This window comes from Medicago sativa, chromosome 2 (assembly GCF_051527215.1).
Source record: "Medicago sativa cultivar Bolivia chromosome 2, Bolivia_mono, whole genome shotgun sequence".
NCBI classification, from domain to species: domain Eukaryota; kingdom Viridiplantae; phylum Streptophyta; class Magnoliopsida; order Fabales; family Fabaceae; genus Medicago; species Medicago sativa.
In genome coordinates this window covers 37697032-37722169 of record NC_140750.1, presented here as the reverse complement: position 1 = coordinate 37722169, position 25138 = coordinate 37697032, and the positions used below count along the sequence as shown (strand labels likewise).

The 25138-nt window shown below is 35.3% G+C and overlaps 4 protein-coding genes across 5 annotated transcripts; 3 read left to right on the top strand and 1 right to left on the bottom strand.

Moving 5' to 3' along the window:
• On the top strand, positions 1-330 carry LOC146946685 (uncharacterized). Its single transcript, XM_085748284.1, has one exon. It carries the CDS (start codon positions 1-3, stop codon positions 328-330), a length of 330 nt encoding a protein of 109 aa, XP_085604410.1.
• Positions 331-4028: 3698 nt separating this feature from the next.
• LOC146946684 (uncharacterized) lies at positions 4029-5325 on the bottom strand. The gene is made up of 2 exons (XM_085748283.1): positions 4924-5325; positions 4029-4415 (listed from the first exon to the last, which is right to left on the bottom strand). The coding sequence occupies exons 1-2, from the start codon at positions 5323-5325 to the stop codon at positions 4029-4031; spliced, it is 789 nt and encodes a 262-aa protein (XP_085604409.1).
• Positions 5326-7426: 2101 nt separating this feature from the next.
• FIP1[V] (FIP1[V]-like protein) lies at positions 7427-18257 on the top strand. Of its 2 annotated transcripts, none has more exons than XM_085744631.1 (9): positions 7427-8381; positions 10867-11114; positions 12143-12269; positions 12348-12416; positions 12521-12661; positions 12824-12925; positions 13032-13378; positions 14042-15683; positions 17005-18257. In XM_085744631.1, the coding sequence occupies exons 1-9, from the start codon at positions 7593-7595 to the stop codon at positions 17560-17562; spliced, it is 4023 nt and encodes a 1340-aa protein (XP_085600757.1). In that variant the 5' UTR covers positions 7427-7592; the 3' UTR covers positions 17563-18257. The 2 variants fall into 2 exon arrangements, with proteins under 2 accessions (XP_085600757.1, XP_085600756.1); XM_085744630.1 differs by having other exon boundaries at positions 16987-18257.
• A 419-nt stretch (positions 18258-18676) lies between these two features.
• Positions 18677-21855, top strand: LOC146946682 (Calcineurin-like metallo-phosphoesterase superfamily protein). The gene is made up of 9 exons (XM_085744622.1): positions 18677-18953; positions 19864-19947; positions 20358-20392; positions 20508-20634; positions 20778-20866; positions 20976-21087; positions 21207-21337; positions 21423-21471; positions 21626-21855. Exons 1-9 carry the CDS (start codon positions 18759-18761, stop codon positions 21701-21703), a joined length of 900 nt encoding a protein of 299 aa, XP_085600748.1. The 5' UTR covers positions 18677-18758; the 3' UTR covers positions 21704-21855.
• Positions 21856-25138: the final 3283 nt, after the last annotated feature.

The following is a 25138-nucleotide window of genomic DNA, read 5'->3' as shown; positions in this document are numbered from 1 at the left end:
ATGGAAAATTCGTTCAACGCTCTAGTACGTTTCAACGGTAGAAACTCTCATTTGTTCAAGGTTCAGGTCGATGTCATGCTAAAGGATCTGAATGATCAACTGAATGAAATCAACCAAGGACTCAACCTAGGAGACACAAGGAGGACGAAAGACGTTCAGTATGGACTTCCTGGTTTATTCCAGTCCGACAAGATAATGCTGAAAGACGACGACTGCGTGAGGAACATGTTCTCCATATATCGTCAGCACCGCATGTTCTCGAGGATTGAGATGGATACTACGTTCCTGAGACCGCCTAAAGATATTATCAAAAGTTTGATTCTGCCATAGGATTATGTTTAGGAAGCATCATTATTATGTAGTGTCTTTATTTTGTTGGAATTTAAGTTTAATTCTTGTTAGTTTGCTGAAGATGTTGGTATTGAAGTGCCTTATACTTAGGGTAAATGGTTGCAAGTCTGTTTGAATACTCAAAAGAATGAAGATAACACAACATGTATTTTACCAAATCAATTGTATAGGTTTTCACATCGAATTCCTTTGTATAAGATGAGTGTGACGAAAATAAATGCACTTCTAAGATGTTGTTTTATGCTTGATCATGCTCCTTGTCAATTGAAACTTGTCAGTTGGCAGTGAAGTAGAATTAAGTTCAAAAGAATGTATTGGAATGCATTCATGTTCGTCGCTACTCATTTTGTATGAGGGAATTCGATGTGAAAACAAGTTCATTTGGTAGAATACATGTGTTGTGTTCTCTTCATTCTTTTGAGTTTTCAAACAGACTTGTAAATTTTTACACGAAGTATAAGACAATTTAATACCAACATTTTGAGCAAACTTTCAACAATTTAATTTAAACCCAACATCATGATGATACCACATATTTAGGGAGAATGTAATGTAATAATTTGTTTGAAAGTAAATAAATGTGTCCTATGAATTGAATTTATCTTTTTTAAAATGTATTAACATTGATTGAATGTGGTAAAATGCGGTTAAAAGGCACGAAATGTGTTAAAAAATGCCAAAATTTGAATAAAGCAACGCAGAGGTAGTTAACTAATGTTGTGCCTTCACGAGGGTCAGAGGCAGTGGCTTTTTCCCTACTTTGAACCTGCTTTTGTCAATCATTTTATCATTTTCTTCATATACATTTTTTCAATCATTTTATCATCCAACTTCACATTCATTCATTCAATTAAAATTTAAAACCTAAAATAAATTTTAACACGGTAAATTTAAAACGCTAGAAATAAGTGCGAATATGTCATAATAGTACATCAAGGTAGTCAAAATGTGCATTAAAAGTAAAATAAATATCATCATCGCTGTCTAGGCTGCATGTGTTGTGCCCCTTGCGCTGCCTGGCAAGGGCTTGGCGACCAGTACTACTAATTTGGGCTAGGATGTGCAGTAACTACTCTCTACTCAGCTCGTCGCTCATGGCCAACACCCCATCTGCCACCCGAACGACATCCCTAAATCTAGCATGCTCCTCCTCCATAAGCTGCTCCCGGTTCGACGACCTGGGAGGAGATCCGTCTTCAGGTGGGAGAATCTTCCGGTGAGACACCCTGGCATACCAAGCCATATATCAATGGACATGTGATAGAGCCAAACCGCAAGTGCACGGCCTATCGAAGTAATAGTAGTAAGAAGAGTATCGTTCCGCTAGGGAGTTGTGAATTCAATTAGCTTTTAGAGAATGATTAGAAGAGAAGAAAGATTATGAAATAGGGGGTTAATTGCTGAAGATAAATAACAATAATAATAAAAGAGCCTTGGGATTATTGGTTTGTCATAATAACAAATCTTTCACTAGTCAAGACTTTAACTTCTAATTCCATGGTTTACACCGTAATTTCTTAAGACCGGTTTCCCTTTAGCCCCTCACCTTTCCGATGAAAGTCCGGTGACAGTTTACTTCTAGTAACCAAGCCTATTTCGCTGACTTGATTACTAGAAGATGCTTATAAGGATTGAAACTACCTGTGTCTCAATAATTGCAAGGACTATTTCACTGTCTTGCAATTATTGTCTAGATTCACTTGTTCCAACATCAAAGCTCCGCTCTCGCTTTATGAATTGATGTTTGGGATGATGGATTAACGATTATCAAACCCTCCGCTTTCGCTTCCACAGTTTGATAATTGTTAATCCACGTTAAGATGGTGAATCTAGATTAGAAATTAGGATTACATAGAAATTAGGGTTTAAGCTTGGTTTGTTTAGGATTATGTCATTAGACTTACCAACAATCCCAAGACAAAGAAGTGTCTACTCACTAACGTTCATTGTAGACATGGGGGAAGAAGAGAGAAAACAGTAATATAAAAGAACAATAATATAAAAGTGAACTTTTATTCCAAGAACAAAAGATGAATGTTTATGATGGAGTGCTACTCTATTTATAGCTTTACAATTGACTTAAAATCTAAGCAACTATAAGGGCAAAGCAGTAAAACTACAACAGAGTAACTTGGGCTTGAAGAAAAGCAGCAAAAGAGTATCCTGGAGGGTGGCACGGCCGTGCCACATGTTGGCACGGGCCGTGCCAAGCTTCTGACTTGGTAGAGACATATTTTTGTCTCGTATCTTCGTATTCTTGTACTGTATTTGCTCCAGTCCTCTTTCTTTTGCTCCAAGACACCTTCCACCATATATTCGTTCCTAAAATATAAAATATGCAATTGTAGTAAAAAGATTCAAAAAGGAAATATTATTGCAATAAAATAAATTCAAATATAAATAAAACTAAACTAAATAATGCATAAAAATAGACTAAATATAGACTCATCAACATGCTGCCATGGTCTTTCATCCCTCCGTCCCCGCTGATTCTCGGCAATGCACCAGACACGGTAGTCTCTGAAAGCATGTGCCACCATCTCTACGGGAATAAGAGGGACATCTGACAAATGTCTGGCGATGTCCTTCTCAAATCCGTACTGCCTCTTCACTCGCTCAGGCAAGTGATGGTACACCCTCTACTCAGCTTTTCGCTCATGGCCAACTCTCCATCTGCCATCAGAACGACATCCTTGATGAGCTCCAATGTGTCTGGCATCTCTTTGGCATACTCCTCCTCTATAGGCTGCTCCCGGTTGACTGGCCTAGGTGGAGATCCGTCTTCAGGTGGGAGAATATTCGGGTGAGACACCCTGGCATACCAAGTTATATAGTGATGGACATGCTGCCATGGTCTTTCAGCCCTCCGTCCCCACTGATTCTCGACTATGCACTAGACACAGTAGTCTCTGAAAGCATGTGCCACCATCTCTACAGGAAAAAGAGGGACATCTGACGGATGTCTGGGGATGTCCTGTTCAAACCCATACTGCCTCTTCACCTGCTTGGGCAAGTGATGATACACTCTCTCTTTTTTGTAGAGCATCCATCCAGAGTAAGTGCAGATCTCTTGACATGGGTGGGCCGCCCTCCGATCGTAGTAGGTACCCCACTCTACATCATCCACCTCTAAGCGATCCAGAGCAACACAGTAATGCTGGACAATAGTATGCCCCCTGGTAGGAAGCTATCTACCAGCACATGGCATATGTGGCTTCCAGGCTCCAGCCCTTGCTCTGCTTCCTTGGGTAAGGACTTGATAAATGCTCCAAAATCCATCTCTGCCAAAGCAATTAAAAAGAAAAATAGTCGACTTAAATCGTAAATAAAATAGACGAACTTACAAAAAAATAATCTAAAAAATCGTAAATAAAATAGGCGAACATATAAAAAAATAATCGAATTAAATCCTAAATAAAATAGATGAACTTTCAAAAAATAATCTAAAATAATCGTAAATAAAATAGACGAACATATAAAAAGTAATCGAATTAAATCCTAAATAAAATAGACAAACATACAAAAAATAATCTAAAAAAGTCGTAAATAAAATAGACAAACATATAAAAAAAATAATCGAATTAAATCGTAAATAAAATTGTCGAACTTACAAAAAATAATCTAGAAAAATCGTAAATAAAATAGACGAACATATAAAAAAATAGTCAAATTAAATCTTAACTCCGCTTCAATGCGGGATAACTAATATGAGCTCCATACTCAGTCTTCGACGCCTTCGCAGGAGCAGCATCCGCCATACCCAACAACCTAGTCATCAACGTCATCCCATGCACCTGATCCACTTTTCTGTCAGAGTCCAGCATGCGCCCCTCAATGGGAATATGGAGGAGATTAGCCACATCATCCAAAGTGATCGTCATCTCTCCCACAGGTAGATGGAAACTACTGGTCTTCGTGTGCCACCTCTCGCACAGAGCACATATCATGGCATGGGCCACACTCTTATACAGAATGCATAAGAGATCCCATAAGCCAGACGCCCTCACAGGTCCCATAACCAACGAAAATGCTATTCCGGGCTTGGAAGCTCTATCACCTTTCTCCTAGAATTTACAGTATGAAAGTTCTTCTCATGCCGAATCTGAAAAACAAATAAATTACGAAATTATCACTAAAACATTTAATCACTTAATCAGTTAACAATAAAAAAATGTATCACTTAATAATTTAAAGACATAAACATTTAACATATAATATTTAACACTTAAGCACTTAACAATAAAACAATTAATCATCTGTTAAAAAAACAATTAATCACTACTTAAACACACAAGCACTTAACAATCACTACTAGGAAAAGCAAAATTAGGGAGGGAAATTTGTGACGGAAAAAATAAAATCTCTCACAAAATTCTTGGTTGCAAAATTTAGTGACGGAATTAGAGAGGGATTTCGTGTTTTCCCTCAATAAATTTTCCTCACTAATTTTTGTTTTTTTAGTAGTGAATTAATCACTTATCAATAAAACAATTAATCACTAAAACACTTAACATTTAAAATTTAATAAATCAATAATATTAAATAAATATTTGAAAAAATTAAAACACTTACATTTTTACTGTTGAACCAAATAGCGACCGCCACATGCTTCACATATTTGGACAACAGTGTAATATACCGAGGACCTCCAGGAAAGGGAGGCCCTACAATAGGGACACCATGTCCCTTGGCATCACGGTCATCATGACACCCAAACTTTGGCTCATGCTCACCCTCAGCCTCATCATCGTATCCCTCGTCATATTGTTGCACAAGCGTCGAATCAACCACCTGCGACTGATCCACATGTGAGCCCTCTACACCTATCAAGTTCCTACGTCTCAGGGGCTTAGGAATATGTGGGTTAGCCGCTGCCAGCTCCTTCCTATATCTATTCATCATAGCCATTTTACCTTCACACATCCTACCCTTGTTAATCATACGCTGTTGCTCCTCGTCCTCCTCATCAGACATATCTGTGCAAAACCAAAAGAGAAAAACAAAAATAAATGGACTAAACATATCATCAAACAATTATGTTTATTGCAGTGGATTTCAATTGGCATATACAATCATTATATCACTCTATGAAAAAAGGCATATAAAATCATGTCATATACAATCATTATTGCGTAAACTTTATGAAAAAAGTCTATAATTAGTTAACATCAAAATTATATACTTTTACCACAAAATCCAAACTTGCATAGGACATTTAGGTCACAATGACATTTGAAGGTATATACATTATAACATCGGTCATATCTGCAACAAAACAAAAAACGCAAAAAAGAAGAAGCAAGAATCATTCACTTAGGCATTTCATCAAACACCTTGAGTGCATTCCAAATTACTAGCACATTTAGTGTTAATTGAACATCAATACAACTACATACCTAAACTTACACTAAACAACAATGACAACAACAACTATACATTATAACATCAAAATCAAACTTAATTTGCAATTTTCTAACCTAACCTAAACACTTAACATTTTGCTAAAATTAAGGAAAATAAAACCCTAAACTACCTACATTGCATGTAAATAGGAAGAAAATGACTTACTTGTGATTTACTTGAAGAATTTGGGCTCAGATTTGTGCAATTGAAGTTGAGGTTAATTTTAGTATGTTTTGGTTAAGCTTTTGTAAACCAGAAGCTGAAGTTTCTGCGTTTTTATTATTACAGGTCACAACGGTAGTTAACTACCGCCGATTTTGTGCAGCGGTAGTTAACTACCGCTGAGGGTATTTCAATATTTTCTATGTGTTTTTAGGAAGTATTTGATGTTAAAATAATCAAATTTCTTAAAAGATTGAACATGATATCATACTAACAAATTTGTATTTTACAAGCAAATTTCTTAAAAGATTGAACATGATATCATACTAACAAATTTGTATTTTACAAGTATGGAACAATTACAAAGTGTTGTTGGTGATGGAAATGGGAGGCCTATAATATTTGCCCAAAGGGCATGAACCTAGGCACATGCAAGTGAACAATATTTATTTGTTCAACAACTCTTATTGAAAACAACAAAGTGAATAATATTTATAGTTTCATTCGTATTTTGAAAAAGTATATCTATATTCTTATATGTTAAACATTTTTTTTTACAAAATTTGGCATTCGAAGAAGTACATAAACCTCAACTAATAAACATTGAAAAGATATTTTGAAGGCAAATATGTTTGGTTTAGAAAGTTTGAACATAAACAACTTCCAAAACCAAATACATTGCACCTCACAGAAGAAAAATTAACAAATTGTACAAATTTTCTTCATAACATTCACAACACCTTGACATATATGATCTTATGACGATTCAAAGTCGCTGCTCTTAATGATAAGACTCCAACTTCGGACAAACATCCAAGTAAATGCCCCGCTAACAACAACTTGGGGGATAACTATTTCAGACTGATCCAATCCCGCACAATCTCACGACCCACTTCTTAAATACACTAATCTCCAGAACCAACCCACGAATAACACACTTTTTTTTATATTTTTTTAGATGAATAGAAAAAACACATTATCTAACACACATATCCCATGAAACATTCTTATATTTGTTGAAATTCATGTGAGTCTCGTCAAACTCACACGAGACCTACATAATTTAGCGGGACTCAGATGAGTTTCACACAATATAAGAGAGTATTTTGCGACATGTAAATTAAAGTGTATGTTCTTAGTAGTACTATTATTTTTTGTTTTATGAAAAACATAAAACCTTTGCAAGAATATGATGACCACCAAACAACACACAATTTAATGCACACATTTTTTTTAGTTAAATTTTACATGAATTCCATAAAATCATGCGAGTCTCGTGTAAATCTAGTGAAATTAACATGATAGAAAAGATAATGTTAAAAAGTGTGTTGTTAATATTATATATTTTTTTTTGAGGTTTTTTTAGGAAGTGTTTTTAGTATTATTATTAATATTAATACAACAAGTAACTAAAAAAATAAATAAAGATGTTTTGTTGTAAAAAAGAAAAAGAAAAAGAAAATAATGGTGGTTTGTTTAAGTTAACCTAAGAATGATAGAGAGGAAGAGCAGGTTGGGGCATTGAACAACAACAACAGTACTTGCCTCCCCGAACCTCAAAACAAAACCCTCTTCTACAATACAAAGTACACACAACACAACACAACACAACAACACAACATAACACAAATCCCTTTCTATCTCTCTCTGTCTTCAAAACTAACTCAGTTTAAGCCATGGACGACGACGACGAATTCGGAGATTTATACACCGATGTTCTCCGTCCTTTTGCCATAGAATCAACACCCCCCTCTTCTGTTATTCACACCTCCCCTCCTCCACCCCCTTCCATCGATCTCAATCAGATCCCCTGCGCCACATCCAACTCTATCCACGATACACCTCATCAAATCGATCCTCCTGAAACCGCCCCAACACAAGATGACCCGCCTGTTGAAATTGAAATTGAAAAGGAACCTGAATCGGCTGACGGTCTTAGGGTTCTTCTTGAACCGCCGGATTCGAAACCGGTCGCGGTTGAGCCGCCTGTCGTTGAAGGCAACGATCCGATGGATCAAGATGATGTTAAATTCGACATAGAGGAAGAGAACGAAGAAGGTGGAGGCACAGAGCCGCTGATTCCGGGATTATCTGGAGGAGGTGGTGGTGGTGGTGGGAATGACGATGATTGGGACAGTGACAGTGATGATGATTTACAGATAGTGTTGAATGATGACAATCACATGGCCATGGCGATGGAAAAAGGTGGGGTTGTGGGTGAGGATGACGACGAAGATGATGATGAAGATGGTGGCCTTGTCATTGTAGCTGGTGAGCCTAATCAGGGTTTGGAAGAGCAAGAGTGGGGGGAGAGTGCCAATGTTCCGGTGGATGGTGAGAGAAAGGATGCCGTGGAACCGGGGAAGGCAGTCGCGGGTCCCGCTGCTGGTGGCATTCCTGTTGTTCCTAAAGTTGGTTATGGTAGTCATGTTCATGGGTATCATCCATTTCATTCCCAGTTTAAGGTTAGTTTCTTCAATTGTCAAATTTTTGTGTATGGTTTTCCTTTTATAGTATGAATTGAAGTGTATATGCTTGGCTTTGTAGTAATTGCTAGACACTTTAAATTGAAGAAATTTGATCCTGCTTTATGTTTTGAAAAGCTGAAAAACAAGTTTGAAGAGCTAAATGGATTTAACTTTGAGCTATAACTTTATATAATGATGGAAGCCCTAAGATTGGATTAAACCTCTTTTCTTGTATTGTACACCCAAATAAATAAATATATGTAATCTTTCTAATGATTTCATTATGGAAATCTGGATTTGAGTCCCGGTAAGATGAGTGATTCTACATGATCATGTTTTACTTGGGAAAAGATTATCTGGTGTATTCTGTTGATATTTTTTAGCGGGTCTTACCTAAATGGAAACCATTGAAAGTATTGTGTGTTCATTTCATAATAATAGTTGGTTGATCTAGCCATGCACTTTCTACTTGGTTTAATGGTGTACTGGTTGAGGCTTGGGATTAAGGATCAAATCAGCACTGTCAAATGTTTGCGTATCGATAATGTTTGGTAGGAGATGTGGATGAAGTTTTATTTGCTCTATACCCTTTCGATCGTGACTTTTTTTTTTCATTGTGAACAGAAGTTGTTTAAGGGTCCTTTGGGTTCCAAGCCTGTAAGAGGTGGTATTTACTAATTCCGAACAACCTCCCCCAAAAAATAAAATTTGACTAATAATAAGTTAGTGATTCTCCAGTGGCATTATGAATGTGAATAAGTTAGTGTTTCCCTGTTCGTTGGTAAATGGCAATTGCCTGGCTGCTCTCTGCATCTCGTGATTCTTGTGAGGACACTTCTTGTGAGGACACTTAAAGTGTTTATTTCATATTGTTTTGCCTGCAAATAGACAAGACATGATTTCCAAAACAAGATATGTGCTCACAAGAATCGATTTTACGGGTTCACTACTCTTGAATGTTATAAATTAAGTCTCCTTTTGGAGGGAGGAGGGATAGGTGCATGACAAAGTTGATTCTAAAACTAGTATTTGCTGTTAATCTATTTCTCCGACTGTTCTATTTCTTTGGCGATTCATTCTGTCTTGTGCATCATTGGAGATTTAGTGCTTCTCTCTTAGCATTTCTGGCGATACCTGCCTGTCATTAGTTTTGAGTATTTTTTATCCTTTTTCATTTTTATAGTGTATAAAAATTTTCAAAATAGTGGCCCTCCTGCAATATCCGCTGTGCTGGTATAGCGTTTTTAGGGTTGGGCACTACTAGTCGCTATCCCAGATTGATTTCACTTTGGTGAATACTTTTAATATATTGTATGTTATCAATAGCGTTTTAGGTAGTCTTTTGTGCACACTTTGGTCATGACAATGGAGTTCCTCGAGAACTGGAATATGCAATTAAATTTCAAAGTTACAGCTGGCAACATGTGGTGTTTTAGGTTTTTTTGTGTATATAGTTTAAAATTTATATTCGTAATATGTATAAAAAAGTTCATAACAGTGGTCTTTGTGCTGTGGGCTATCCTGCTATAGTGGTTTTATGGTTGGCCAACTACTGTATACAATTCCTCATTATATACTTGATAAGTTCTTTCCCCAGGCACTCGGAATTCATCTCCCTTCTTTGAGTAAATATATGTACATGTGTACTTATTTTTGTGTCTGTCTGTATGCATGCATGCAAGTATGTTCCCTCTATTTTGTGTACATTGATAATCGTTTATTTTTATGTTTCCTCTTTCTTGTACTACTGGAGCGGCATATATTTAGTTAAATTTTTATTCTGTTTTTAGCTTAATGTCTCAGTATTGAACATTCGATTTACATCCGTCTTGACTATTGTTCATGTTATGAATTACTCATTGCCTACTATTCAGTGGCTGTGCATCCTTGACAACTTTTATATTTAAACCCAATAAAATTTAATTCCACTTAAAGGTTCATTCCCTCTTCAACTGGGTTATGCTTTTGTATTGTTTCTAGCATTTTGAACAAAATGTGACTTTTGTGTTCATCTATTTTTTGCGTATCAATAAAATAGATAAACTTATCTTGCCTGAATGCTACGTTTTTCATAAATCAGGAATTAAATAGTTTAGGGAGTAGGGACCATACAGGCCAACCCATTCAAGAGGTTGGTGTGTACCACCACAAACCTCGGCGAGGGCTTACAGCAATGTTCACAAATTGCCAAACATGACAGTTTGAGTTGAACCTAAGCTTTTCAGTAGATGTGGTTTGACCCTGACTTGAGGGAGAGTCTTTCCTACTTTTCCGTTTTTATGAGATTAATTTTGATCATACGTTACAATATTTAATGAAGAGAAGGGAAAAGTTGTATTTTCTAAAGCCAATTGAATCTTTCATTTGTATAGATCTGTGGTCTGTGATAGTTCTTTCCATGGTCTGCAAATAAATATATTGATAATTATGGCTTTTTGAAATGGAAAAGATCTAATAATTTGTTTCTTTTGTTGTTGTATAGTATATTAGGCCTGGTGCGACAACAATACCCGGAGCTCCTGGTGCTGCTCAAGGAGGTCCTCCTGGTCAGATTCGTCCACTTGCTAACATGATTGGTCGGGGTAGAGGAGATTGGAGACCACCTGGAATAAAAGGAGCTATTGGTATGCAAAAAGGTTTTCATGCGGGTCCTGGACTACCTAGTTGGGGCAACAATGCTGCAGGGCGGGGTTTTGGTGGTGGATTGGAATTCACTCTTCCTTCTCACAAGTAATATTTTTGTGAACCTATATGTTATTGTTTTTCTTTCTTTAGTTGTATTAAGACACTAGGTTCTAAGCGACTGTTATTAGTTATTAATGTATGTTCGGATTAGGTTATGCTGGGGAAATAGTTGCCATTTTGGCAGCTTCCTAAGCAACCTTCTGAAAAAAGCTGTTTTTTTTTTCCTTCCAAACATGGGCTTAACATGCTAGGCATTTTTGAAATGGTACAGTAGCAATACAATATATTGTTTCAAATCCTAAAATATCATTAATGAATAGAAAGAGGTCAGCTCCTGTATGTTTATTGTTTTGGGTTGATTTTGATAAGTATCTAAGCACTTGGGAAATGCTGTCTTAAAAGCTAGCCATCAAGGGGGAAGAACCGAGCCACTTAAATACGCCACTAAGCATCCCATACTACTCGATGTGGGACCTAGGCTCCCCATAATACCCAAGTTCCTATCATAGCACCGCCCCTGAGAGCTGATGTCCTGGTGACTTCTGAGATGCTGGCAACTAGCTCTAATACCAATTTGATAGATATCTAAACCCTTAGAGAACCCTCATGATAGATATCTAAACCTTTAGGGAACCCTCATTTAAAAGCTGGCTATCAAAGGGAATAAAATAATGAAGTTGATGCAAGTGGTAGCCTAACAACTCCTCCCAATGATATTAATTATTGATCTATTACCACTATTTCCATTGATATGCACTTATTTGTCTTGTTGATTTATCTCCCTGATTATATACAACTAAAACTGCACACTCCTATAGTTCAATAACGCAGCCGTGTGCTTTCTTTTGGCTAATCATTTTTTCTGACGAATAGCTTGCTGATTAATGAACAATTTTTGATGTTTGAAGCTTGGATTACATATGCAAATCTTGTAGTTAGAGTTTTGTTACAAATGCACATCTGATGTTGTGCAGTATGCTTTTATTTCCATTGTTTTGGTGTTTATGTTGATGTGTACCTAAATCTCAGTTGTCACCTGGTTGGTACTTATATAAACCACAATTTGTTTTCAGAACTATATTTGACGTTGATATTGAGAGTTTTGAGGAGAAATTGTGGAAATATCCAAATGTTGATGCATCAGATTTTTTCAACTTCGGTTTGAATGAAGAGACCTGGAAAGATTATTGCAAACAGCTGGTAAAATTATTAAGTTACTTTCTATATTTTCCACAAGTTTAGTGTTGACTGATCAAACCCTTCTATGCGACTTTTTAGGAGCAACTACGCCTGGAGTCTACAATGCAAAGCAAGATCCGTGTTTACGAGAGTGGTCGAACAGAGCATGTAGAAGATCTATTTTCATTTTGAATTAGTTCCTTATTTTACCGAGCTGTTTTGGGGCAATGATTTTTTCTATTAAATTAATCATCTATTTGATTTCGCTCCAGGATTATGATCCAGATTTGCCCCCTGAATTGGCTGCAGCTACTGGTTTACACGACGGTGCTGTTGAAAATGCAAATTCTGTAAAATCCGATGTGGGACAAAGTGATGTTATGAAAGGTTCTGGACGCATGCGACCGCCGATAGTATGTATTTGTCAAAATGCTTTGTTTTTTTTCTGTAAAAAAATCTATTTGCTTCTTGGCCTGCTTGCTTCTGGTCAATATTCTACGATAATAACATGTTTGTGGTAAATATTTTGCCTTCCTCTATTTCTGTCTCCATACTCATAAATTTATTTTCTACAGCCAACTGGTAGAGCAATACAGGTGGAAGGTGGCTATGGAGAACGTCTTCCTACCATTGATACCCGTCCTCCTCGATTGCGTGATTCAGATGCAATAATTGAGGTATTTGATGATTTTTTCACAAAAAGCTTATGTGATAATGAAATAAACCTTTTTATGGTACATCCTGCATATACAATGTATAAATGACAATATTTTTTGTGAACAGATTGTTTTACAGGGTGCCGAAGATGATGATTCCTCTGTGGGAGTAGGTGTCCAAGATCAATCAGAGGATGGAGAACCCCAGAGGGAGAGTTTTAGAGAAGACCTTGAAGCTGGAGATGAACCAAGTTTGGAGCCTGAGTATTCTGATGGTATTCCACAGGATTATAATCGACGAAAGAAAGAGCATGCAGGAAGAAAAATGCCATTTGTGACTTCTGTCTCTTCTAATGTAGCTAATGAAGATGAAAGCTTGTTCGTCGTCCAGGATGAGCCAATTGAATACTCTGGCTCAAGGGGCCAAAATCCCAGGTCTTATGGTGGCAATTCCAGCTCTTCTCAAGAGGAAAGGTATTGAACAGTCTATATTCCCTAAAAGAGGAATTTTATCCTCTATCTGCATGCTTCTGTTTTCATCTCTGCCGTGATTTGTTGTTCTATCATTTTTGTTGCATTTGATACTGATAGGCATGGAGATATCAGCAAATGTTGCAAGTCTAAAATCCTAAGACATGTATCCTCAGACATGTATTCAACTGTGGGTCTCTGCAGCAAATAAAGTTTGTATTCCCATGCAGCATGAACTAGCTAATATATATATTAACTTGATTGTGAGCGACGTTAAGCTACATTGATGTGCTTGAATTAATTTAGGATGTCACTCAACAGTCAAGCGAGTTGTTGGAGAAACAAATTTTGAGCTTAATTTAGATCATATTGAAGATATATTCATTTGAGAAAGGAAGGGCTACGATTAAGATAAAGATTTAATATTTTATAACCAGTGAGAAGTCAACAGTGCATTAAAAAGCTGTTCTTCTGGAATCAAACTTAGAGATAAAAAGAATTGCTAGTTACTTAAATACAATTTTTTTTTTGTATTTAGGACTTTTTTTTTCATGTGTACATTCTTGTGTTGTTTTTTTCGAATGCTCATTGTTATTGCATTTTCATCCCTCGTTTTGTTTAATCATCTATAATTAATGAATAGCATCTTTGCTTTTGTATTTACAGGAAAATGCAAAAAACAGTGCGTAGTCAATCGCCTGTTAGTCCTATCCGAAAACTGAATACAGATGACAATAAAAAAGAAGATTCAGTTGAAAGCATGGAAGTCAAAGATACCACACTTTCGTCTTCTCCTGTCATTGAGGATGTAAAGGAGTCCAGTTTGGAGGACAAAGATGGCGAGCTTGAGGATACTGGGACCGCTGATGGAAGTCCTAGATTGGGCAAGAAAGAAATTGATTTAAATGCAGTAGACAAGGTTGATGTCCTCAAGGATGGGATAGATAAGAAACAGAATTTGACATCTCAAGCTGAGCAACCTTTGCTTGATGAGAGTGATGATTGGGAGGACTTAAAAGCTGCCAGAAGCAGCGATAACAGCAAAGCAAGGTCAGCAAGCAGCAGAGATAATCAGAAACGACGAGAGGGTCTTGATGAAGAAGTAGTCCAGGATCCACGATCAACACGTCTGGCTAGCATCAGACAACACCCAGATGAAAATGAGCAGGGATTCTATAGAAGAGAGCATGATGGAAAGCAAGATCCCGAAAGAAATCACATGGTACTTAGAGGTAGAGAGGGATCATACCCTTACAAGGACCGACATCGTAGCTTGGCCCATCAATTGCATACAAATACTGACGGATTTGATAGGCAAAAAGATAGGGACAGTTCTGACATGGATTGGGCAAGGAGAGATGATGACGTCTATAACAGAAAGATTAGAACTAATGAACCTAGAAAGAGGGATAGGGCTAAGCTTCGAGAAAATGAGAGAAACGACAAAGAAGATAGCTTTCACTCTAGAAAGCAGTTGGATAATGGTAGCTACAGGATTCCTTATGAAAAGGATGTTGGGTCAAGAGACTCAAGACACAGGGAAAGAGATGAGGGCGTGAGGGTTAGGTACGAAGCTGTGGAGGATTACCATATCAAGAGGAGAAAGGACGAGGAGTATCTTAGGAGGGAACATATGGACAAAGAAGATATTCCACATGGCTACAGAGAAAATGCTAGTCGGCGTAGACGAGAAAGAGATGAAGTATTGGATCAACGTAAGAGAGATGAAATGCAAAGAAGTAGAGATTACCCTGATGATCAATACACCAATAGGCAGAAAGATGATGCCTGGCTAATGCAGGAGAGGGGCGATAGGCAAAGAGATAGGGAGGAGTGGCATCGGTTGAAACTGTCCCATGATGGACCCCTACCTAAGCGTGAAAGAGAGGAAGGAAGGAGTTCTGGAAGAAGTGTACGAGGGGCTGAAGAAAAAGCATGGGTTGGCCGTGTTAGTGCTAAAGATGAACATAAACTTTCTGAGAAAGATTACCAATCTAGGGAATCAGTTCGACACAATGACCAACTAAAGAGAAGGGATCGGATTCCAGAAGAAAGTTCACATCATAAGGGGCGGGATGATGCTTATGCCCGTGGAAATCAATATACCGCTGAAGAAAGGCGATCTAGGCAGGAAAGGTCAAGTAGTCGTAGTGATCGTGTTGCTAATGCTTCAGATAACCAAAGACTTCACGAGAGGAAACATAAAGAGGGCTCAAGGAAAAGCAAAGAGCGTGATATTAGTGACCTCAATAGTTTAGGTCTGTCCAAGAAAAGTCTAGAAAATCCAAATGGTCCATCAAATGAGAAGGTATGCATTACGGTAGCATGTAAAATCTGAAACTGTAGCTGGAGAATTAAATACTTGATGAAAATAAGCATTATCAATATGTGCTTCCTAGAATCAAAATTGGGTTGGGAGTTATGGTAAGCTGGCAATTTAGTTCCTGTTATTATTTGACTTGTTGGTTCAGGCCACATAATACATGGAAAGGAAGGCTTGATTGTGATCAATTAACCAGCTTTAAATTGCCATTAATGCTGCTCACCTAACTTCTTGGGGGGAGGTAGAAATTAGAAGACGTGCCCTTTTGAGGCATGGTTTTGTCCTGTTAGGATTATCAACTTTTAAGACTCTACTTGTGCAAAGTAGGTGGATGGTTTTGAAACAAAATGTGTGATGAGGATAAATCTAGCACTGTTAATAAGAATTTTTAACATCTTCATTATGGTAGTGATTCTCAAGTATATTGATAGTGTATCAAGTAATGCTAGCAACACTCATTCTAACACACTCTTTTTAACACTCACTCTCTTATTGAGTGAAACACACATGGATCCCACCATTTTATGTGGGACCCATTTTCAAAGTGGCGTGACTTGCATGTATTTCACCCAATAAGAAAGTGAGTGTTAAAATGAGTGTTGTTAGCATTGCTATAGTATATGAATATTCACTAAAATATTAGCTATTCTTTTTGTAGCGTCATTTTGTTTGGGTCTCAGCATCATCTGGTTATAACTGATAAGCTTGTGAACCTCTTGCTTATCGTTATTTGTATGGGTTGCTGGACCTGAAGAAAAGAGGACTGCCAGAGAAATTGGCAACTTGCATAAAGCATTGTCAAATTTTATGACATTTAATAATGATTTAATTGTTTTGATTTTAGATGGTTGCGTAAATTTGATTTATTTGAAATAGCCTAGCTCTAAATTAATAAAAATTTAATCTTATAAGAATTTAATGATGATATCATTTGATCCATGTAGCCTCACCTGATAGGATCATGCTTAGATTTTGTTTTCTTTCCTGCGATTTGACCTAAGATTCTTTAATTTCCTTGGTGTTCCAATGTGCTGAAAGAGGTGTAAATATTCTTAGCAGAGTTCTTGAGATTTTGTTCACAAGGAAAAAGTAATTTTTATTTTTTATTGTTTCAAACTAGTGTGTCTTACCATTTAACATTAGTAAGCCAGGAATTCTATCACATTGATTGCATTTTCCATTGGTCTTCCCCCCGCCTCCTCTTGTTTTTCAAGATTTTCTTCTGATTCCAAACTCTTGCTGATGTTGGAAATAATTGTTAGATATATGAACTTATTTTCTATAATAGTTAGTTTCTATTGTGAAGGGCTTGAAAGAATCTGGTGATCAAGAACGTGCTGAGCATGAAATCCCAGGGCATCGCCTGTCCAGGAAACACCAGGACGGCATTTCTTCCGATGATGAACAGCAAGATTCTTACAGAGGACGTTCTAAACTGGAGCGCTGGACAAGCCATAAGGAAAGAGATTTCAGTATCAACAAGTCCTCCTCTTCCTTGAAGTTCAAAGACGTTGATAAGAATAATAATGGTGGGTCTTCTGAAGCTGGGAAACCTGTGGATGAATCTGCTAAAACAGTTGATTTGGATAACCAACAACCCTTGATGCCTGAAGCAAGGGATTCTGTAGACAGGGAGAGCAGGGATGGTGATTCCAAGGAATCAGGGGATCGGCACCTGGACACAGTTGAGAGGCTGAAGAAACGGAGTGAGCGGTTCAAGCTCCCAATGCCAAGTGAAAAAGAAACCCAGGTTATCAAGAAGCTAGAGAGTGAACCTTTGCCTTCTGCCAAAACTGAAAATCCAGTGGAGTCAGAGGTCAAACAAGAGAGACCTCCCAGAAAAAGGAGATGGATCAGTAACTAAATGAATTCTGGTGGTCTAAGTTTAATGGAGGAAAATCTGATATAGTCTAGCTTTGGGGAAATTCCACTTAGGCTGATGCTTTTAAAGTCTAGATCTAGAATCCTTGCAAGGGTTTGAGATATATTTTGTACTGTTATGTTAAACTGTAACCACACTACCTATAAATTTATTGTACACTGTATATACACGTAAAATGTAAAACATTAACTGGTTATTACAGGTGACACATATTTTGGGTGTCAAAATGTAGCTCTTACCTGGATGATCTGGGTTATGAGCATCTAGCGGCATTGTGTCGTGAACGTGAACAAGGTTGGATGTATAACATTGTAGCTGGTGGTGAGACAGAGAGCCTGATACTGGCACTTTCCTCTTGTGGCATAAGGGTGTTCAAGCTCTTGGTAAGTGAGAAACATCTCGAAGGGCAATGGTTGAAAGAGATGCTGATTGCTTCCTGGCTGTGTTATTTTTAATCAAATTGTAGATGCCATATGGATTACTTCTTTGTTGTAGACTAAAAGCAAGTACTGATTACTCATTTTTACTATCTTTTATACTTTTTTACGCGGGAATCATGAAACTGAAGTGACGAGCCTTTGTTGTATCTAGACTAGATAGATAGATATCAAATCACATGTAGTTAGATTAGGAATTACAAAAATAATAAATGAAGTTTGATGCATAATTTTTGACCATTTTCAAGTCTTCCAATCTTAGATTTCAATTATAATTTAGTCTTGATATATATCTTTAACTGAAGTAAATTTAATTAAAAAGAACTCCATTAAAACTTCAATCAACAGGTTGTGATATATTATACATATCTTTTAACCATTTGATTGGGAAATCGTTTTATTACGTGCATCAGAAAAAAAACATCTTTTGTGAGAGATCGATTCTTTTACCAAATATCAGTTGACGATTTTTTAGTTTTCCAAAGGAATATGATAGACACTTACAATGCAAATGAAGAAACTTATAATATTTTGGTAGCTGAAATATAAGTGATAAGAAACATGAGGAAGAGAACAAAAAAGGATCAATACAACGTCACCAATCACATGTCCAACGTGGACTATAATTAATTCATTAATATCTCAAACATTACTATGCTTACATTTGAGATCTAATCTCACATCAAATTGAATCGTGTTCACTTATCTGCGCCCTCCCATGTTACTTGGAAAGTGGTCTAAATGGAGAAAACATCATGTGCATATACTGTTCTCATTCAACTGTGTCTCTGTTGTGCTCTCTACATTGCTCTCAACTTAGGCCACCCTCAGACATTACTCAACACAAATGCAACTCAACATGATGATGATATCTACTTCATCAGTGTCAATGGTGGTTTCAGAACTTTTAACCAACAACTCCATCTTCTCAATATGGTATGCTTTCATTTTCAACCTATTTTCTTTGTGCTTTTAGAGCTAACATTTTCTTGTTTGGAGTGATTGATACATTGTGTTATATTCTCAACTTTACCACTTTGATTTGATTTTGGAGTGTGTTTAGGTAAAAAAAACTTAATTTAACACTTATCATATAAAAACTTATTCAGACACATTAAGTGATCTCAAATCAATCATTGATTTGAAATCAGTCAGCTCACATTATACGTTTACCAATCATCATCAACAAATAATCTACACCATTGATTTGAGGTTGGACGGTCAAGATTAAATTAATGCATCACGCATCGAATGTGTGCAATTCAAATTCCATTAACATTGTTTGAATGTTTTTCTATGAATTTCTTGACAAGAACGGCTCTTACTAGCTCATTTTCCCTCTCTTATGACTTTAAGGAAAATATATGTTCTTGCGACAATCACACAACTTATGACACATTGATTGATGAAGCATATATTTGGACCCAAGTTGCTTTGATTTGGAGTGTGTTTGGATAAACAACTTATTTAAATGCATATTGAATTATCATAAAAACACTAGTATATGATATAAGTTATTTCTATAATCAAAGGGAGAATGTTGTTAAACTCATTTTTATAGGAGTTTTAAGTTGTTTTCATAAGGGATTATAAGAAGCTTATTTAAACGAGTTTAAAACATGTCCTACTTTTTTTTGCTATAATTGTTAGTATTATGCCGAGGGTCCATAATTCATGCGTTTCAATAACCAAGTTAACCTTATATCTCCTAATGTCATGAGCTATTTTCATAAGTTCTATCAAACACTTTCATAAATGATTGTGTCATAGCAGAGTCCAAGTACACCTATGTTCTTATTTTGCAGACTTATCTCACTTTTTTTCGTTCTTTCCGGTGTTCATGAAGATGGAGAAGGTTGCAAAAGCTTACAAGGCAAGTTTTGTTGTGTGCAGCAGCGAGCTTGGAGGAGATGATCCACTCATGCAGAATGTATGTCCATTTTATATCTAACTAGTATTTTTGCTGTTGTAATTAAATTAACTGATAGAAGAAGAATTTAAACTGAGGTCACTGCCGTTGTTGTGGTTGCTTTTTCTTGATATTGCGAAAAATTGCATATAAATGCGGACATGGTCACAACGGCATGTGCTTACCGCAATTTAAAATCATTTGATATAATTGGCAGAATTAATTTCTGTTGTTAAAACAAACGGAGTTTTAGAAATTTTAAATTGCAGCCACAATTTCTTGTAGCTACATTGGTTGCTTTTGCAGAATGCTACTGTAACTAAACAACAATTACAATTTAAGACCATTGATTCGTTCAATTTGATATGATTAATTTTTCTTTCATGGAAATGACACATGGTTTCATTATATGACGGTCTATTCTTCCACAGGCAACTCTTCGTTTTCCATCGTTGAGACTCCCATGGTACGCCATCCTCTTTGCAGTATGTTATCTTTTATTACAATGTATCGTTTGAAAATATCGCTATCCTTGGTCAATTATATTGAATGGGGTAGTTATAAAGAGAATTGGTTTGCAGGTACACCACCTATACTACTAGAGCTGCAAAATCAGGAGGAGAAGAAGTCGGTTGCTTTGAGCAGAAGATCAATTTATCTAATGGGAAAACCTTAGATATCATTGGTGTTGATATTCAAGCACTGCAAGTATGTATTTATTTTTTTATTTGATCAATAAACAATTTTCTAAACACGCTTTTACATTTTGCAATGATGATTTATTGATTAAAATTTTCTCGAACTATTCATGTTCGTATTTAATGTATTTGTTTGCTTTTCTGAAATTGAAGGACTCAATCTCGAGGAGATCATTAAGTGGCAACAAAAACAATCAATTGCATTGGCTTCTCAGAACACTGCAAGCAAACAGTAGCAACTGGTATGGTCAGTATTGACCTTCTCAAAATCCTATACTAATTCAAATTCAAAAGCGATAGTAAAAATAATTCTAGATGTGCATAAACTCTTCATCTCTTTGTCAACTTCAGGCGCATTGTTGTCGGATACCAACCACTACTCATATGTGAACAGAATAAGGAGAATATGAAGAAAATGAAAGCTTTTGAGCATTTGCACCATTTATTTATGAAATTCGCAGTAGTAAGCACAACCAAGTTATATGTTTTCTTCAGTAAAAATTTTCATCTGCTGAAGTTTTGACATGGTAATTGAACTTACTCTTATGTGAGATTCATCCTTGTATTGTATTTACTCTTCAGGATGTATATTTAAGTGGACAGGATTGCACTATCCAAGTCCCCGACAATCGCGTTGCTTACATTGGGAACCCTGGCTTGAATGAAAAAGAATCCTATTCAGTTTTTCTAAATGGTAAATCTGTCTTTAGCAGGTAAATATTAATATTCAGTAACATTTTTTTGGTGCTTCACTCAGTAACATCAATTACCATGGTCATGAATTTGTTCTTGTTTTAGAGAATTGGCTAATGGATTCCTTCTTCACCAAGTCAGCTCAATGCAAATTGTGAGTGGCCAACTAAATCCAATTATGATTCATGATTTTCTGAAAATTCTTAAAAATTGTTTTTGACATACACTAAAATTGACTCATATTATCAAAATGACATAATTTGCAACAGATTAGTAAAAGTAGAACTAATTTATCTTCTCCATAACAGGTAACTTACTATGTAAGTTTAGCAGGTGAAGTTGCTTTTAAAACTGTTCTTCAAGAGAAGAGTACAGAAGTTATGTAAATATTTGTAGTTGATGATCCATAATATTATTTCATGTTCCCATTTCATTCGAAATTTTTCACATTTTGGTTCTGAAACTAGAACAAGTACTTCATATGTAATCCATTTTTTAATGTTTCACAACTTCGCGATTTGAAGTTTCATTTCTTCCATTCTTTGCTCTCTATTTTTTGTTTAGGGTTATGTATATTTTTAGTCCCTCTAATTTTTTTTTTTAGAGTTTTGGTCCTCTAAATTTTCTGTTTTCAATTTTATTCACTAATTTTTTTTACAAAAGTTCACATTTTGTCTTCCAAACTACCTTTTTTTTTAAACATATAGTTGATAAAACCTTAAAGTATCATTAGTTTGATAATTTACCTATTTAGTCTTTAGTATTTATTAGTTTATCAATAACTTCAAATTAAATATTAAATAGTTAAATTATTAAGCTAATGATATTTTATGGTCTTATCAATGACATGTCATAAAAAAAGTCGTTTGAAACACGAAACGTGAACTTTTGTAAAATTACGGGGGACTAAAATTGAAAACTGAAAATTTAGAGGATAAAAAATCGAAGGAAAATTTTAAAGTGACTAAAATCAAAAGATCATATATTTATCGTAAGTACTAAAATCAAAAGATCATATATTTATCGTAAGTAATATACGAGCTAAGACGAATCCAATGCAAAACCACCCTTAACTTAGGCTCTCTATTTCATTTCTTGTACTTTTTTTTTGTGGTGGTCGGGGTTTGAACCCCGGACCTTACATATATGCATTATGCATTGTCCATGCCAACTGAGCTAAACTCACGAGAACCATTTCTTTTACATTTGATTACACTTCTTATAACCGTATATCATAACCAATCAACACAATTGGTTTTGTTTTAAGAAAACCCGTTTTAGATTTCATAACAGGTCTAATATTTTATTTTATTTTTTGTCAAAAAAAAAGGTCTAATATTTTTTTAAGCCAAATAGATCTTATGGTAGGTTTAATTTTGTATCTGATATTGTACCACGTTTTCATTTTTTTATCAGATTAACCTTTTTAATTTTTTTAGTTTTAAATTGGTCTTTTAAATTAGTTTTAAATTGGTCTTTTATGTTGGTAAAAGTGAACAAGTACATCCTTTAATTATTTTATTTTGGGTTAAATATGTTTTTGGTTTCTATAAAATTGAGACCTTTTAAGTTTAGTCCTTACTTAATTTTAATAGTTCTTTTAGTCCCTAATTTTTTTTCCTGCACTCAGTATTAGTCCCTCCTCAATTCAAATTTGTTTAATTTATGCTTAAACTCTTGAGTTTTTGAACAATTTTTTGAAGACGTGTTAAGAACATTACTAAAAGGTCCCATGCAAAAAATTATCGTAAAATTTGATTTCTACGTCCATATTTTGTTAATTTTATCTTTAACTTTTTTGTTTTAAAAAATTCATATTTAATTCATTTCATGTTAAAAAAATTCTAAATTTAACTAAATGAACCTTTCATAGTGTTCTAAACGTGCCTTAAAAAAATCGTTCAAAAATTTAAGAGTTTAAGGATAAATAAACAAACTTTGTTTTAACAGGGACTAAAATTAGAAGCAATTTTTTTTTTGTAGGGACTAAAAAACCTGTTAAAATTAAGTAAGGACTAAACTTATAAGTTTCCAATTTTATAGGGACCAAAAACATATTTAAACCCTTTTATTTTTTTTATAATAAGTTGATCCCTTCTTTCATACAACTTTTAGAAAGTGTTTATATGACCATTTAATATTTAGTTTTTTTTGAAGGTCCAAAAAGTGTTTATGATACCAAACATAATTACTAATTTTAGAGATAAATATTTTATGGGTTTTTCTAACCTGTGCATTGTTGCACAGTTTAAGCTACAATTAATGCACCTGTTTCTTCTCTCTTTTATTAACATTTACAGCCTTTTTCTCTCTCATGTTAACTAGCATTTTTTTTTAAATAGAGATAGAAACGTACTCCCTCCGGTCACATTTATAAGCAAAAAAGCACTTTTTAGATTCATTAAACTTTTAATGTATTTGGTCAATATATAGGCCAAATACATTATGTATTCAATGAACCTAAAATGTGTATTTTTGCTTATAAATGTGACCGGAGGGAGTATAGGTGTAACAAAATAACTTTCAGAAATCATTAAAAGAAAAACGAGAACTTTCACAATGACTTAAACAAAAAAATAAACTTTCACCATCTTCATCATTGCAATCACAGTCACAAACACAGCACTAGCAAGCTAACGTCGAATCGGATAATCGAAACCTCTACATATCAATCTCTAGCTGATTAATTAAGCGACAATTCCAACGATCATCACAATCTTTTTAACACAATCTTTGTTGCGTCGGAATGGATTTACTACGTGGGAGTCCTTGCCTCTCTGCTGCAAAACGGAAACAGTCATGCATCTCCTCTTCTACCATGTTGACGAATGAGAAGTTCCAACAAGCGGCTGAAAATGTGTGGGAGTGTTTCCGGCGTCGGTTCCGAATTTGATTGTGATGTTACGCTTTTTGGGAGAACCTTGTTTAACGCCATATCAGATTGAATCATCACAAGCACAAGATTTAATCCGATCAAAGTTTTATTTTTTATTGAAAGAATAGATTTTTTAAAAGGAATTGGAAGAATCATGATGGACTGATTCTCCATCTTCTTGTTTTCTTTCAACACATTTCATTAATTTTTTGGAGAATAGGTTGAAATTTGTTTCTATCATCCACTAAAAATATGCTAATTAATATGACAGAGAAAAAAAATATAAAAGTTAATGAGAGAGAGAGAGAAAAATAAGGTGCATTAATTGTAGCTTAAACTGTGCAACATTGCACAGGTTAGAAAAATCCATATTTTATCAACTACATTATAGATCATAGATCAAGTAATCGAATGTATTTTTGTTTCAAATACATCTATATGAACCTTAGTTTTGAGACATGTAAATTTAGATATGCTAACTTAGCAATAAATGTCAACATAAACAATTTTTAAGTGAGTTTGATGGGAAATGTGTAATGGTGCATATATTATATGACTTGAAAAACTAGGTGCACACTTTACTAACATAAATGAACAATTTGAAACTAAAAAGCCTAAAATGATTAATCCAATACAAATGTTAAACTAAAAAAACCCCAAAATGCATTTGCCTTTTTTTTTTTTTTTTTATAATTTTTTTATATTTGGTTGTTGACTTAAAATTTTCTCACTTTTTCTTCCTCTTCATCTTCTTCCTAATAGTCCAAAGTAAAAATTTTATCTTATGTTGTATTTAACACATTGAAACTTTAAAAAAAAAATCATATTTTTATACATAAAACTTACCAACTGTTTCATTTTTAAATCTTTAAAGGCATGCCTTTTAAAAATTTAACTAGTTGTTACATTCCTGCTTGTTTTGTGATCAGGGTTGAGATCCTCCACC